The sequence below is a fragment of the Protopterus annectens genome, chromosome 8.part0 (assembly GCF_019279795.1).
Source record: "Protopterus annectens isolate FY-2018-M chromosome 8.part0, PAN1.0, whole genome shotgun sequence".
NCBI lineage: Eukaryota > Metazoa > Chordata > Ceratodontiformes > Protopteridae > Protopterus > Protopterus annectens.
Genome location: NC_056741.1, coordinates 57,353,155 through 57,369,299, shown reverse-complemented (window position 1 = coordinate 57,369,299; position 16,145 = coordinate 57,353,155). Strand labels below are relative to the sequence as shown.

At 41.1% G+C, this 16,145-nt stretch overlaps 1 protein-coding gene across 1 annotated transcript in view; it reads left to right on the top strand.

Moving 5' to 3' along the window:
- The window catches only part of LOC122807972, a 157,328-nt gene extending 141,495 nt beyond the window's left edge, over nt 1-15,833 (top strand). The window contains exon 12 of the mRNA XM_044078999.1: nt 15,670-15,833. Within this exon, the coding sequence (XP_043934934.1) occupies nt 15,670-15,679 (10 nt within the window). The 3' untranslated portion in view covers nt 15,680-15,833. The remainder of the gene's footprint in view (nt 1-15,669) is intronic.
- Nucleotides 15,834-16,145: the final 312 nt, after the last annotated feature.

Below are 16,145 nucleotides of genomic sequence, written 5' to 3'. Positions count from 1 at the left end.
CTGTTGCACATGCAGTACCTTTTATATTGAGAAAACCAATAGGTTGTTTAAGGATAGGATTTTGGAACACTTAAATGATATAGCCAGATGTAAAAACACCAGTGTTTTAGCCAAGCACGTTATGTTGAAAGGAACTAGCCATTGCTTTAATTTTTTGTGTTAGAATTAATGAGTCGTAATCCTAAGGAATTTGATAAGAATAAGAACAGAACTGAAGTATGTGAACAGAGATGGAATTTACTGCTGAAAGCACATGTTGAACCAGCTTTAAATGAGAGGGTTTCCCCTTAAACCTGTTTTAAACAAGACCATTGTGACACTGATGGGTCTTGATGCATAAAATTCTTTTTTTCTGTTTTGTTCCTTGTTCAAACTGATGTGTAGTGTTGTCTTTTTATTTGTTATACAAGAACGGTTACACAGCTTTTGTTTCTTCCTTAGTTTTTCATTAGAATTTGTTTTTTTTTTCTTTGCATGTATTGAACTGTATATCTAGTTTTAATAGGTTTGAATGTTTGTGATGTTTTTAGTGAGTGTGCAGAGCGTATGTATGACATTTATTAGATGTTCTTCGTCTTCCATTGCTGCAGTCCTTACTATTGGGTATAGTCCGCATCCAGTCGGCCCGAATACCAGAGTATAAGGCTGACGTCGGTCAGGGCGCATTAGACTGACGTCAGTACGTCAGGGTACTAATGCGCATGACCGGCGTCATATCCTCAGTCTTTTGCCGCGTGATCCGATGCAGAAGCAGTTTTGCGAGTGCAGGTTGGCGTTCTGAAATATTTCAAACCGGAGTTTCAGACCGAATCAGAGTTGGCTAAGTACCCGTTGGGGAACATTTTGTTTTTTCTTGCCTCAGTATTTAACCGGATGTCAGAAAAAGTGAATAACTGTATTTCTTGTGGGAAACAAATACCTCATAGGGATTACCATACATTATGTATACCTTGTTTAGGGCCTGAGCACGACGTTGTTGGTTGCCGCTCTTGTGCTAAGTTTAACAAACGCACTATTAAGAGGAGGTTAGACTGTGCCAGATTAGTGTTTGGGAAGCGTTGCAATTATAAAATGCCGTTGGATGCTCCGACGCCCGCTTCATCCAGGAAGCGCAAGGACAAAACAGCGAAGCCTAGGGTTGATGAACCGGCAGTCCCAGACGTCGGTTCTTTAGATGGCTCAGTGGAGCCAGAGGTTTTGCCAGGAGTTTCTATAGAGTCTCAGGCAGAAACTTTACTGTTACAGGATGTACCCTCTCAGGAGGCAGGCCAGGCTGAGGGGGCTTCTCAGGTAACTATTCTTCCCTCTCTTCCCAAAGTAGTTAGAGCCTCTCCTTCTGTTGCCAAAACTTCTTTTAGAGGTAGGCCAACTTCAGCTTCAGTAGGGGCTTCTCCTAGCCATTCTGGTTCTGTACCTAAGAAACATATGCTTAAAATGGCAGAAGATTTGATTACTATGATTAGAGGTTCTATGGGCCCTCCTGATAAGAGGCCTAGAGTGGAACCAGAATTTGACAGTTTTGAACAGGGTTCAGGGGCTTCTGAATCTTCTGCGGAAGATTTGCAGGAGTATCCTCATTATTCTGATTCTGATGTGGATGATGCCACTCCTTGGCTTCTCCTCCTGAGGATTTTTCATTTTCAGAGACTCTGCATTCCATGAGGGAGCACTTTAAATGGGAAGGCCAGGATTACTCTGATTCCAGGAAGAGGCTTAGGGAATTCTTGTTTTACCCCAGCATAGGCCCTTAGCTATACCTCCTGTGTTGAATGTGGTGGAAGATGTTTTGCAGAGGCTTCCCTGAACCCTGATTCTTTGCCTCCTGCTCCTGTTAAACCTGATAGGTACTATAGGGTGCCCGAAGCTCATAAGTATTTGTTTAAGAGTCCTAGGGCGGACCACGAAACTGTTTCTCAGGGGCCTAAAGGTGTTAAGGCCTCTGTGGTTAAAAATCCTGTTCCCACTGACAAAGAGGCAAGGGCGTTAGATAGGTGGGGTAAGAAAGTGTATACTTCTTCCACTCTAGCCATGAGAGCGTTAAATTGTCAGTTTCACATGCTGAAATATCAAAATTATCTCCTTTCACAATTGGAATCTAAGGTGGATGCTTTGGCGGAAGGTATTGATTGTAAAGACTTGCTGGATTTAGTTTATGTGTCTGAACAAGTGGGCAAGCATTCTTTGCAATGTGGTTTTGATGCTGTGCAGGCCTCCTCGAGGGTGGCTGCCACTAGTTCTGTTCTTCGCAGGCATGCCTGGTTGAGGGATCAAAATTTGGCTGAGCATGTTAAGACAAGGATTTTGGATGCTCCTTTACAGTCTGATGTGTTGTTTGGTTCCCCTGTGCAAGCAGTTTTAAAGACAATGGAGGACAAAGCTAAGTCTATGCAAACTGTTAAAGATTTTTTGCAGGTACAGCCACCGAAGTTTAGTAGAAATTGGCCTGCTAAGGGGTGGACATATCCTGCTTATGATTCCCAGTCTAGGGGTAGGTCTAGACGTGGTAGGGGCAGGGCTCAAGGTTCTTTTAGGCCTAGAACAGGGAGTTCACCTGCTCAGACTTCTGGTGAGGGCAGGGGTCAGTCCTTTCGTAAACAGACCCAATGACCTGCCTTTTCAACTGCCAGTAGATTCTCGTCTGGCAGCTCCTTTGGAAGGACAACTGTCTCTTTTCAAAGGAAATTGGGATTTAATTACTCAAGACAGATGGGTGTTGGACATCATTCTACCAGTCCCTGTGTCAGAAAGGGGCCTAGGATTTTATTCTCGCATGTTCCTAGTACCAGAGAAGGGGAACACGTGGAGACTGCTTTTGGATTTATCTCTCCTCAACACTTATCTGGACATTCCCAAGTTCAAGATGTTGACGTTACAACAGCTTTTACCCCTGCTGGGCAAAGATCACTGGATGGTAACTTTAGATCTCAAGGAAGCTTACCTTCATGTGCATATCAGGCTAAGTTACAGGAAGTATCTGCGGTTTCAAGCTGGAGATTCTCATTATCAGTTCTCTGCATTGCCCTTTGGCTTATCTGCTGCGCCCAGAGTATTCACAAAGGTTCTGGCTCCAGTGATAGCTTACTTCAGGCTACAAGGACTTCAAATCTATCCTTATTTAGACGACTGCCTGATTCTGGCTCAAGAAAAGGAAGACCTTCTACAGCATCTGGAATATCTTATAGCAGTGCTAAGATGCCTAGGGTATTCTGTGAACGAAATAAAGTCCAGTCTAGTACCCTCTCAAGACATGTGCTTTCTGGGTGTGAGACTGAATACAGCAGCCCAGATGGCCTTTTAACCCCGGACAAACAAAAGAGTCTGTCACTTTACTTCCATCAACTATCTCATCAGTCCGTGCTGACTGCAGAGACAGTCCTTCAAGCATTAGGGTTCATGGCATCTTGTATTCTGGTGCTTCCCAATGCCAAACTGCATATGAGGAAGTTACAATGGTATCTCGAAAATGTATGGACACAGCACTGCCAGGATTTAGACACTGTCATTCAAATAATACCTTGCCTTCAAAGAGTATTTTTGTGGTGGGCTCAGGAATGTCACCTAAACAAGGGACTCTCTGTGACCCGGCCAGAGGCGAGTCAGATTTTACCGACAGATGCCTCAGACGTTGCTTGGGGAGCTCATCTAAATGTAAAGTGGATACAAGACAAGTGGCCTGCCAGACTACAGCATCTACATATCAACATAAAGGAGATGTTAGCAGTCCAGTTCGCATTTCTGGCTTTCAAGGAGTTACTTCTTCCAGGGCAGGTGTTGATTCTAACAGACAACACAACTGTCATGTGGTACTTCAACAAACAAGGGGAACACATTCTTATCCTCTATGCAGGCATGCAATGATTTTATGGGAGACTGCGCTACGCTTGCACCTACCTCTTCAGGCAAGGTTTCTGCCAGGAGCACTGAACTCCTTAGCAGATGTGTTAAGCAGACAAATCATGGATCCCCACAAGTGGAAACTGGATCTTCATGTATTTCAGAAATTGACAGTGTCATGGGGAACTCCAGACATAGATCTGTTCGCTTCTCCACTAAACCACCAGCTGCCACAGTTTTGCACAAAGGGGTTTCATCACACAGCTTGGAAAGTGGATGCTCTGTCTTTCAGTTGGACAAACCTTCATCTGTATGCCTTTCCACCTCTGCCTCTTCTTCCAAAGGTACTGTTAAAGGTCAGACAGAACAGGCCAAGGATGATTTTGATAGCTCCAGATTGGCCTCGCAACACTGGTACCCTCTACTACGGAGTCTGGTAAAGAAGCCTCCATGGCCTTAACCTTTGATTCCACATCTGTTATCCCAGCAGGACGGTCATCTGCTCAATGTCAAGCTTCACTCTCTTCCTCTGACAGCCTGGCATATTCTGTGTTGAAACACAGCAGGTCTCAACTTCCTCAACAAGTTTTAAATGTGATTATGGAAGCTAGAAGACCTAGTACAAGGAAAGTGTACACAGCAAAATGGAAGAGATTTTTATTTTGGAGTAAAGCAAAGAATTTGGAGATTTCTGAGCCTAATTTGAGTATGGCTCTTCAATATCTTACTGAGTTACTGGACAAGGGTCTGTCCTTCTCTTCCATCAAGATTCATGCTGCAGCAATCTCAGCTCACTATGATTGTGACCCACCATTGTTTTCGCATCCTTTGTTCAAGCAGTTTCTTAGAGGGGCTAAGAATATAAGACCCCACGTAGAGCTCCTACTCCTGCTTGGGATCTCAATTTTGTGTTGGAAAAACTTACTCTACAACCTTTTGAGCCTGCGGCTACTGCTGAATTGAAATATTTGTCATGGAAGACTGCTTTTTTGTTGGCTATTACTTCTGCAAGAAGGGTGTCTGAGTTGCAGGCCCTTATGGCAGTAGAGCCATTTTGATTTTCCATAAGGATAGGGTATCATTACGTACTAATCCTTCCTTTATGCCTAAGGTGGTTTCTAGTGTGGCTTTAAACCAAACTATTCATTTGCCTACCTTTTATGCAGACCCCCAAAATAAAGGGGAAAAGATTTTGCATACTTTAGATGTACACAGGCAATTGCGTTATTACTTAAGCAGAACTAAGGATTTTAGGCAGTCTCAGCAGTTGTTTGTTTCTTTTGCTTTGAGTTCGCAGGGCAAGCCTGTGTCAAAACAAACTATTTCTAGGTGGACTGGCTTTTGCATTGCATTTTGTTATTCCCATCATGGCAAGGAGGTTCCAGCTGGGATTAGGCCTCATTCCACTAGGGCTACTGCCACTTCAACAGCATTTCTACGGGGGTTGGCAACTAAGGATATTTTGGAAGCAGCTACTTGGAGTTCAGTGCATACTTTCTCTAAGCATTATCACCTTCCTATCTACTCTAAGTCTAGGGCTGGTTTTGCCACAGCTGTTTTGCAAGGCATGTTGTCAGCTCCTGCTTCTTTATGATTTGCCAGCCTCCCTTACCTCTGCTTTGGGATTCTACCCAATAGTAAGGACTGCAGCAATGGAAGACGAAGAACATAGTACAGTTTTGTACCTACCATAAATGTAGATGTTCGAGGATTCCATTGCTGCAGTCCAATTTACCCTCCCTCCTTCCCCTCTGTGTTTAGGGGTGGTTGTGTAGGTGATTTACCTGCTTATATTTTTGTATATATTGTTCATGTTTTGGTGCAGGTATTTTGGGCCTTGTCTTTTTCGGGTCTTCTGACATCTGGGGCAAGAAAAGACTGAGGATATGACGCCGGTCATGCGCATTAGTACCCTGACGTACTGACGTCAGTCTAATGCGCCCTGACCGACGTCAGCCTTATACTCTGGTATTCGGGCCGACTGGATGCGGACTATACCCAATAGTAAGGACTGCAGCAATGGAATCCTCGAACATCTACATTTATGGTAGGTACAAAACTGTACTTTTTCTTATTTTTGTTACACCTGTACATTCAAGCAAGTCCCCTTTTATTCTTTCTGCTTCTACATTTAATGCCTTTATGTTTGTGGTCAGGTTTGAAGCAACATATAAAGACTGCTCGATATTTGTTTTTTTTACTGTGATTGGAATAAGTTTAACAAGTCTTTATATTTGATGATTTGAATATTGTTTTCATTGCTATGGCTTTAACAAATGGTAGGCTGCTTTAATTGACTGGGAGGGCTTTTTTTTATTAATGTTATCACATCATTGCTGAACTTTCTGTGAGTTTTTATTTTAAGTAGTACCTAGACTTTGTGTACTGTCATGTTCTGATGAAGCAGAGGTTACTCTGCAAAAGCGCTTGCCTTCTGTTTTAATAAAGTTATTTCTATATGCAATGATTTAAAGCCGTGTTTGGGAGGGGGTTTTGTTACTTTTTTTGATACTGAGAATTCAGTTCTCCCTCTTATGAGGGTGATGAAATATACTGCAGGCCTGCAGTGAAGAATAGAAGTATTAAATCACAAAACCAACTGCTACAGCCAATGCAGTAAATGCTCCGCTCCTTAACTTGTATGTAAGCAGTCCAACAGCAAACTGAGTCAATGCATGACTAAACATACTATTCAGTAACTGAAACGACAATAAAAGTGGTTAAAATGTACGTCTTTACTTTTTATAAAACTAATAAAGGTAAGCACGTTCGCAACTCTCCTTGCTTCGTCAGACCTATTTAGCAGCTCTAAAACATTTATTTTATACTTGGCTCATTAAAAAGGCACCAATCCAACTCAATTCATTCAAACTTGGCACCAAAAAACTAGCCTATCACAAAACACATCAGAATATTGTTTTCAATCCAATCCATAATAATTATGATTTCTTTAAGCGAACAACAGATTGTGGCACCAGTCAGTGTACCTTGCAAGCTGCCAAATATGCAATAAATTTTATGTAGAGAAAACTGAGATCTGCGTAGCAGAATATATGAACATGTTTACAATATTGGGATTGGAACACCAAATAATGCTTTAGCTAAGCATGTTAGAGACCCTAATGAATCACACTGCTTTAAGTTCATGGTAGTGAATAAAAAGTCACTATGAGGCAAGGGGACAAAAGAAATGGATTATTAAGTCACAAGCAACTGAAGGCAGTGGTCTGAATGATAGTTTTCCTATTAAACCCCATCTGAAAGCAAGAAGACATCCAGTAAGGTTTTGATTTTTTATGAACTAAATGTAAACTATGTTTGCTGCTAGGCATTCACTGCAAACTGAATGAAGACAATGTTCTGATATGTTTAGTTGAGTAGTGAAATGGTAATAGTTGAGTAGTGCTAGAATGAGCAGAAGAATTAGGAGAAAGGTCCGCAAGAGTATATTTATAGGTGAAGATAGGAGTAGTAAATTTTGGTTGAATAGATTGCAAGGGTGTATTGTGTAGTTGTGTTCTGAGAAAAAGTTGATGTGCAGGCATGTTAAGCATTTGCATGGATATGATTGGTCGTTAGAGGAGAAGGTATGGTTTAGGCTATTTAAATGTAGACTTTGGGTGGGTGGGAATTAAATGTAGACTTTGGGTGGGTGGGAATTGAAGGTAGGGGAGTGGAAGAGAAGTTGTTTATAGTGGGTGTCCTCAAGCTGAGAGTGGATATTTCCAGTCAAGAGCACTGAAGATAAATATGGATGTGTGGGCACAACCAAATGGCCCCTTCATTTGGGGATTTCTCAAAAGCAAGCCACCTTCAGTTACTTGGTGACCTAAATCAATTCCAATGTAATCCTCTAATGTACCTCACTGAATAGACATCTATACCTGTAAAAAAAAAAAAAAAAAAAAAAAAGAGACATTTTTTAATTTGCTAATGCTTCAGGGAGTCCATTCTACCCTTCTTAAGGGTACAGCCAAGAAACCAGTAGAGAGTTTAAGGGATACCATTAGAAAGCTCAGAGCTTAAAAGCAATGTCTTTTTGGCTCTTCCCTGTTGGGGGTCGCCACAGCGGATCACCAATCTGCAGATTGATTGGCAGTGGAGTTTTTATGGTGTCAGTTGCCAGCCTAGCCTTCACAGAAGGGTACACTCACGTGCACCTACCTGCATGTCTTTAAAGATTCACTCAACCACATGGGAGACAAGCACTCCGGGCAAGAATCAAACCAGAGAACCTCTTGCTGTGATGCAACAAAGCTAACTGCTGCACCACCGAGGACATATAGAAAGCTCCGAGTTTAATATGACCTTTAAAATAGGCACTGAAACAAAAAAAAAAAACAATCTTTTAACTGTTGGGAATTAAGGTAATATCACAGAGCAGTGCTTGGAGCTTGTCCACAGTAATGACGACTTAAACCCAGTGGAAGTGGTTAACGTCCTAGCTGACGGATATAGTGTGAATTTTACTCTACCCACAGTTAAGTATTTCATGGATTTCACAGTCTTAGCTGCATCTATAATTAATATAGAGCAAATCCTTTTGGTCATGTATCTTAGTGTGAAATTTTTCCTCTAAGAACCAGAGAGAATGTGAACTTTCATGGCTGTATAAGAAACCCTTCCACCATCCTCTCACTGCCTAGTAAGCACAACTCTGGCGTTGCTTCCTAGGAGAGATTTCCACTAGTTATAGAAATCCTGAACAAGAGAAGAAAGGCACAATTTAGATGAACCAAAACTGTGAAGGAGCAGTAAGTGTAATAGTGAATCTTGAGTATCTTGCAACAGCTATACTTTTCTGTAGCCCAAAGATTGATTCCCAGTGATGGAGAACATTAGACCTATTGTAAGTTGTTGCATCTTTCGGCTTTTCCCGATTAGGGGTCGCCACAGCGGAACTCCGGTCCGCTAATGATTGGTAGTTGATTTTTACGTGCAGAGTTACCAGCCCTGACACACAACCTTCAACGAAGGTATGCCCATTCACGTATATCTCCATGCAGAAGATGCTCTAGCTGAGAGTCGAACCGGACAGTGTCTTACTGTGAGGCGACAACGCTACCACAGCACCACCACCATAATCATGATGACCGTTATCTGTTTCTCAGTAACCACTTAAGTGTATGTGGAATTTTTTTTTTCAGTGCATCTAGATGGTGCCCCCTTAACTCCTTACCCCTAGTACTTTATAAACATGGAATATGGGTGGTTAAGTGAGGTGATTGCTAGCTCCCCCTTGCAAATAAAAAAATACAGAGGAGCTTTGCCACTGTCAAATCAATTGCATGTTTAAGGTTGCCTAGAAATTAGTTCCAACAATCGCTGTACCTGTCCAAATGATGCAACAGCTGTTGAGCTATGCTGCTATTATATTATTTTTAGGGTACAGAGAAAATTTAAAAGTCCCCAGTAAGCTTCATTATCAGCTAGTTTCCTTGAACTCCACTTCTGAACTGACAGTTATTTAACCAAGCAGTTTTTCCTATATCACACTTGGAAAAAAGCTACATGGGTCCAGTCATACCTCTCATCCCCTTAGCATAAGGAATCTGGAGAAAGTCTAAAATAATGGGGGGGGGTTGAAGGCCCAAGCCTAGGGAAAAATGTAAAATATCACTCTTATAAACTTAAAAAGTTGCTAGAATAGCAGGATTTGCGTTGGCATGCATTTTCTGAAGGATATGAAGTCAAAGTTAGATGTATGCCATTATTTAGTGACTTCAATCCTCAGTGAGTTGCTAGAAAACCACAGATGTTCTAATCTGGACATTCTGTGAAAATCTGGACAGTTGAGATGTGCGACTTCATTGCTGCTTATCTAGTTAAAAATGAAGGAAAAAGTCCATTTAAATTAAGAATACCCAATGGAATCTTGGGCATCTTTGTTGAAGGTACATTTTGGAGGGCAGAATAAACAGCCATATAGATGTTTATGGCTGCTGAGATCCTTCATTAAGTAATAAATTGACTCGTGACCCAGAGAAACAGTGACCCTTGAGATGAACAGTGGGATATGTAGAGTAACATGGTGTAACTGATGTGGAGAGTGTAAGTGGAGTGTCTCACAGTTCCACCAGATTAGCGACTGCAATTGGAGAGGCAGAGTAGTTCTAAGAGAGGAGATGTACAAAGAGGTGCTTAATAGTGGATCGGTGCAAGAAATGAGAAAGCGACTGATTTAGGAGAATGACGGGGAAATGTGTGAAATTCAGCTGTGCAAAGCCAGGTTGCTTTTCTGAATAAAGAAGCATCGAAGCGTGATTGTGGAGTGGCATAACATCTGTCAAGTTCCTGTGGGTGCTTTGTTCAAGCATTTCCTGCACATTTAGGTGATCCCTCACTTCCCATCATTGGTGCCCGTACTAGCTGTATTCAGTAGCATCTGTCCAGGGTATCTGAAATGTATGACACTATTAGATGGTCATGCATTAAGGTCCTATTATGTGTTTACTGTATATCAGCTTTGTTTGTAGCTCTCCTCTGAAAGTAACTGACATTGGATACTTTGGTGTGGACCGAAGGAACAAACCCATCTATGTTTTGATAATATGACCTTAAGGGACAATAAGAGATCTTGGGGGATCTTGTGTTGGGGCTACCAGGTGCATGGTCTCACGATCCAAACCCGTGGTACCAATTGAATCATGATGGCACCAAGGTATGGGTTTTAAATCCTATCCATTGCCAGCTATCTGTGAGGGGTAGGGATGGCGGTGCAAAGGATCCAGGACTACCATCCTTGAATTCGTAAAATGGTCTCACCTCTTCTGTTACATTGCAATTGTTGGATGATTGATTATTGGATTTGTACAGTTTATGTTGTCCCCTCCTGTCATGGTGCTAATAGCAGTCATCTCAAAAACTTCATTAGTCGCTGTTAACAATTCAAAACACACAAATTCCTCATAATTTGCATGATGCTAACACCAAGACGAGATGGTAGAAATAAAAGCCTAAGGCCACTACGTCCATACTTGGCCCTGATGGCGCATGGGCCCTGCCAAAAGGCCCAAGTCTCAAAATGTTTTCACTCAGAATATTGTCATTTTAAAAAGTAAGCAAGTTTAACATTAAGAGCCTGCTGTTAATTAACCCTATCTAGTCAAATACATGCCTCTCCTGTGCTGGAAAGTGGTTCTGATACCCCCCCAAAGAAGTAGTCCCTGCACTCCTGAGGACAACCTAGTAAAGGTAGTCCCTGTCCTTTCTCTTGCCTCATTGGATTACACTTTATATACCAGTTATTTAGGCTCCCCTAGATACCTGGTTTCTGCATTCAGTAAATAAAAAAAACTCTTCTCCTTCGGGCATTATTGTTAGTTCTGTACTGACTATAAATTGATTTGCTCTCTCTCATAATTGACCTGAAGGTGGGAAAAGAAACACAACCCTAAAAAATTCTGGTCAGCCATTAAATAAATGTTGCATCCTTGCCAAATGTTCAGCCTTAACCCCCCTCCAAATAATTCCCTACTCAAAACTGCCATAGAATTCAACTCTCACTTCATAGCTGGTATAGCAATCCTAACCAAGGATTCCCCAACATCTAATCCCAACCCTGCCCAACAGCTTACATGTCGTGACTCTCCCTTTCCTCTTCCAAACATGTGCCCACATCCTATATAAAACTACCCTGAAACTTCAACTGTGTTCTACCTCAGCTGATAACCTTCCTGTCTCAATCCATAGAAATAGGTCAGTCCTGGAATCTTTTATTTCCCTACACAAAGCAGGAAATTCAGTATGCATCACTAAATTTAAACCTATAGCAGTCTTACCCCTTCCAAAATACTTAAATGTACTCAAAAACAATTGCTAAACTATCTCAAAGCAAAAACTCCCATCTTCCCCACAACATAGGATCTGTCCATGTCATAGGAAGAACTCCTGTTCCTCACAACATGGGTTCTGTCCCTGCCATAGTAATTTCACTGCACTAGTAACCTTTTATAGATACTATCAATAAAGCTAGAGAAAATGGCAAACTAGTCTCCACCTTATTTCTAGACTTCTCTAAAGCCTTCATCACAGTTTGAAGTAGGTGTTTGTGACAAATGTCTTCACTAGGTCTATCCCACCCTACCCTTTTGTTCAAAAGCTACTTGTCCAGTCAGCAAAATGGCACTCCACCTTCTCTCCATACCTCTATCACCACCGGTGTACCACAAGTTTTGATCCTTGATCCCCTCCTCTCTAACATTCTAACCAGCACCCTCCGCACAACAGGTCTCCCTAATACAATATGCATATGACTCCATACTCCTGTGTACATCAGATAACTTGGCACATCTAAAAAAAAAAAAAATTACACTGGAAGTTTTAATAGCCTCCAAAACATGGCTTTGTAACCCCCCCCCCCCCAACAAAAACTACAATCCCATGAAAAAAGATGGTCCTCTCTCTTAACAATACAACCACTGAAGTCACTTATGGCAAGTTATTATGATGATAAGTTTGACTGGCATATACAAAGTTGCATTAAAAAATCATTAAAACCTAGGGATGCTGTACATAGCCAAAAACTTTTTCACCAATGCATCTAAAACTACACTTGCCACTGCTTAGCTCCTCCCCTCAAAATTTATGGCACACTCATCCTTACTAGCCTCATGGCATCAATGCTATTGTAAAGTGGCTAAATTTGCAGCAAATGCTCCTTTCAGAATCCACCACTGTATAGCACTACAAAGCCTAAACTGATTAGAACTACCTCATGTAACATCTACACAGTGTATTACTATATAAAAGTATCCAGCATTAAACACCATTCTACATGACTATGTTCCCACTTGGCCATTGTGATTCAAAGACCAAAAACCTCTCTGTCCACAAACCTCACATCTGCTGTGCATGCTGTGCTCTTATATCATGTTACCAAGACCCAGCATGCCTTACCTATATCCATCAGGTCAGTACCCTCCCTCCAGTCCTTCAAAACCATTCTGAAAGACTACTAGCCAAAATCTGGCTCTGTTCTTGCTTAATCCCAGGACAAACTATATCCCTAAATGTGAACAAGTACCTCTTCATACCTTCTATGTCCTTAACTCCTCCTGTTTCACTCACTTCCTTACTTCAACTCCCCCCCCCCCCCGACTCTATGCCATAGCCATGTTTTTTCTCATTTCATATTGCAATTCCTGTTTGTGTTATCTAATTAACATTTACTTTCTCTAAATACTAAATCATTGTTAGATAAGTTGTATCCATTTCAACCAGTGCTAACACTGTTTAATTTGGTAAAATTACTTAAACTGTAGATGTTTTATATTATTTTTAAGATGGTAAAAGTATTCTGCTTAACACGATTTTGTAATATTTGCTGAAAATAGACACCTACCCAGTCGAACTCTCCTGGTAGTCGTATGTCCGTGTGTCAATTAGCAAGCGAGTAAAGTTTTGAGTTTGAATGTCTAGTGCAACATGGAGTATTAACTTTGGATATAGCTCACGACACTGACCCCCCCCCCCCCCAAATAGACTGTACAATGAATAGAATTAAGAGGTCCTGGCTTCTTGCACCTCCTCTACCTTGCTCTGAGATCACTGCTGCAATGATGTATGTTTATTCTAACAGGAAGTGTAATTTGAATAAGCTGTTGCATTCACATGCACAGAATTTCCAGGGAAGGGTACTACACTTTTAGGTGCTACAACCACACTTCTATTGTTCCAAGGGAGTCCGTTGCACACAGCTAAAAGGAAACTAGCACATCCAAGATTACCATTCACTGTTCTACTCTTAAAATAAGCTGTTTATCATTAAAAGTGAAAGGGTTTAGCTCTGTCAGACAAATACTAGCAGTTGCTTACAATACATGAGTTAGAACCATAATATCATAGATTCAGAGATATTCCAAAGCCATTTAGTTTTATGACCATTTATACCATGCCAGTACCCTCCCTCAAGCTGCACCTCCTTTCTCCAAAAGGGCCATACCAGTCAATGTCAGAGTAAATTTGTGACTATCCCTATAGTCCCCTAGGGTATGTTCAAAGGGAGATAGTGAGTCACGCTGCTTAACATGTAGGGAGAAATGTATTCCAGAGGTTTTGAGAGGTGTTGAGTTATAAACTTGTCCCTTCTTCCTGTCTTATTCATCTGTTGATGAAGATTTAACTCCCTGGTCCTAGTATTGGTAGAGATATTGGATGTGCGGAGATACAAGTTGTCCCAGACAAGCAGGTATCCAATGCACCAAGTGAGATGCGTTTCCACTCAAAAGTCTGTAAGAGACAAAATAAAGGGATAGAACTGCTAGTCTCTCTGAGTAACTCTGTGTCTTTAGGTATGTGACCTTTTTGGTTAAAAACCTGTGGGGTCTCTCTAATTGCTTGATAAGTTTATAAGTGAAGGTTTGTTGTTTTGATTAAATCACAAATGACTGAGTTATTGCTCAGAATTACATTTTGAATGAAAATTCATTGCACCTATTTTGCCACCCATGTGGGGACATCACCTTGCCCCCACCCTTTACTTAACTATATTAACCTGACATTTGCACAGCAGTGGAGAAATGAGAAAAACATGCATAGTGAATTAATGCACAAGCACATTCCATAGGAAAATTCATTAGAGCAAACTTATCATAAAATCTTTTTTTTGCAAGGGGCAAGCCCCCCCTATACCTGCTGTGCTGCTTTCCTCCCTGTTAATTAACGTAATAACTCCATAGTTTCACAACGGTTGAGAAGAGAGAAGATAAGCAATGGATCCCTGCTTCTTTACAATTATCAGTAAATTGTGATTCAACCAAATGTGTTTTCAGTGAAATTTCCTTGGTTACTTGTGAATCAGTGCAGTGTGATTCACTTACTACCATTTACTTAGATGCATCCTGAAGGGGGCCTTCTCCTCATTATCTGATCAGATGAGGGAGTGATTACCTTTTTAGACCAAGACAATATTTCTTCTGCACTAAATAAAAGGATTTTCTGATTACCACTGTCACATGATGATCAAAAGAGTGGAAGTCATCAACCCAAGCTCAGTTTTCTGACTAAATGTTTGTGTTATCGTGACATATTGTCTATAACTTATGATGAGGGGGACAGGTTGTGTCTCCCAAAAGTGATGATGCTGCAATTTAGCATTTAGTTTGAGCCCTTTATTAGTGCACTGACAGTTTGGTTGAAAAGGTTCTTGTTGGAGAGGTTGGGTGTCACCAACAATCTCCAGTTTGCAGTCATCTGCAAACCTTATTAGGCAGAAGTCTTGGCTTTCTGCTTGGAGATGCGAGAAGCCCAGGTAAAAATGGAGAGGTCCCAGCATGGGACCCTGTGAGACATCACGAGGCGCATTTATACATTCTGATGTGGCACCTGCAAGTTTCACTGTTTGATTTTTGTATTTCAGCCAGTTTGCCATCCACCTTACCAAATCTAGGTATGTATGATGCCAGCATGGCGTGACAGCCTTTCACCTAGGTTAAGATGTAATGTGTACCATATAGCACTATTTACAGACTCCATAAGCCTTTCAAAGTAGTTTACCAGATTCTGTAGATAGCATATATCCTTCACAAAGCCGAACTATTCATGGAGAAGTTTAAGGTTTTTTTTAATATCTTAGTTTGAGGTCTGCGATCCTCTCAACCTTTTAATGCAAGAATTCTGGACAAAGCCAAGAATAGTGGATCTGACAGTATGAAATATAAGGTGGTCAAATCCAAATGTTTACTATTAATGTTCTGTGTTCAAAAATCTGCTGTTTGCGATAATACTTTAGGCAACTGTGCTGGCAAGTTTTCTTTGCAATTCTACATCAAATTAACTTGACATACCTAAGGTTTACCTTTTGACTTGCAATAATAGTGAATTTTTGTATTTCAGGGGTTACTAAAAACATCCCCGTAAGACGACTGGAGCTGAGAATCCTTCTGCTATGCAATGTGAATAAAAGAAAATATCATGACAATATTTAAATAGTAGTTTTGAGATTTACTGTTCTGTAATATAAATATTGGAAGATGTTTTAAATAAAATAAGTAACTGGATATGGATGCGTATTAATTGTGCTTTGTTTGGTGTGTGCCGTGACAGTATGGGCTGTAAATTGGGCATGTTTCCTAGTTTCTTCATTGTTTGTGTGTTGTGATAACTTGTCTCTGAGGTACGTGGGCCTGAAGCCACCACATTTGCAGTTTAGGCAGTGAATGGTAAGTGCTTCCTCAAAGGTTTGCTGTTTTATATTCAAATGATGACCTAATATACTTGCTCCGTTGGGTTTAACCATTTGCTATCTGGGGATAAGAACTGTTGTGGGCCGTAAACACTGCATGCATCTCCATGTGATGTGCCACTGTGGA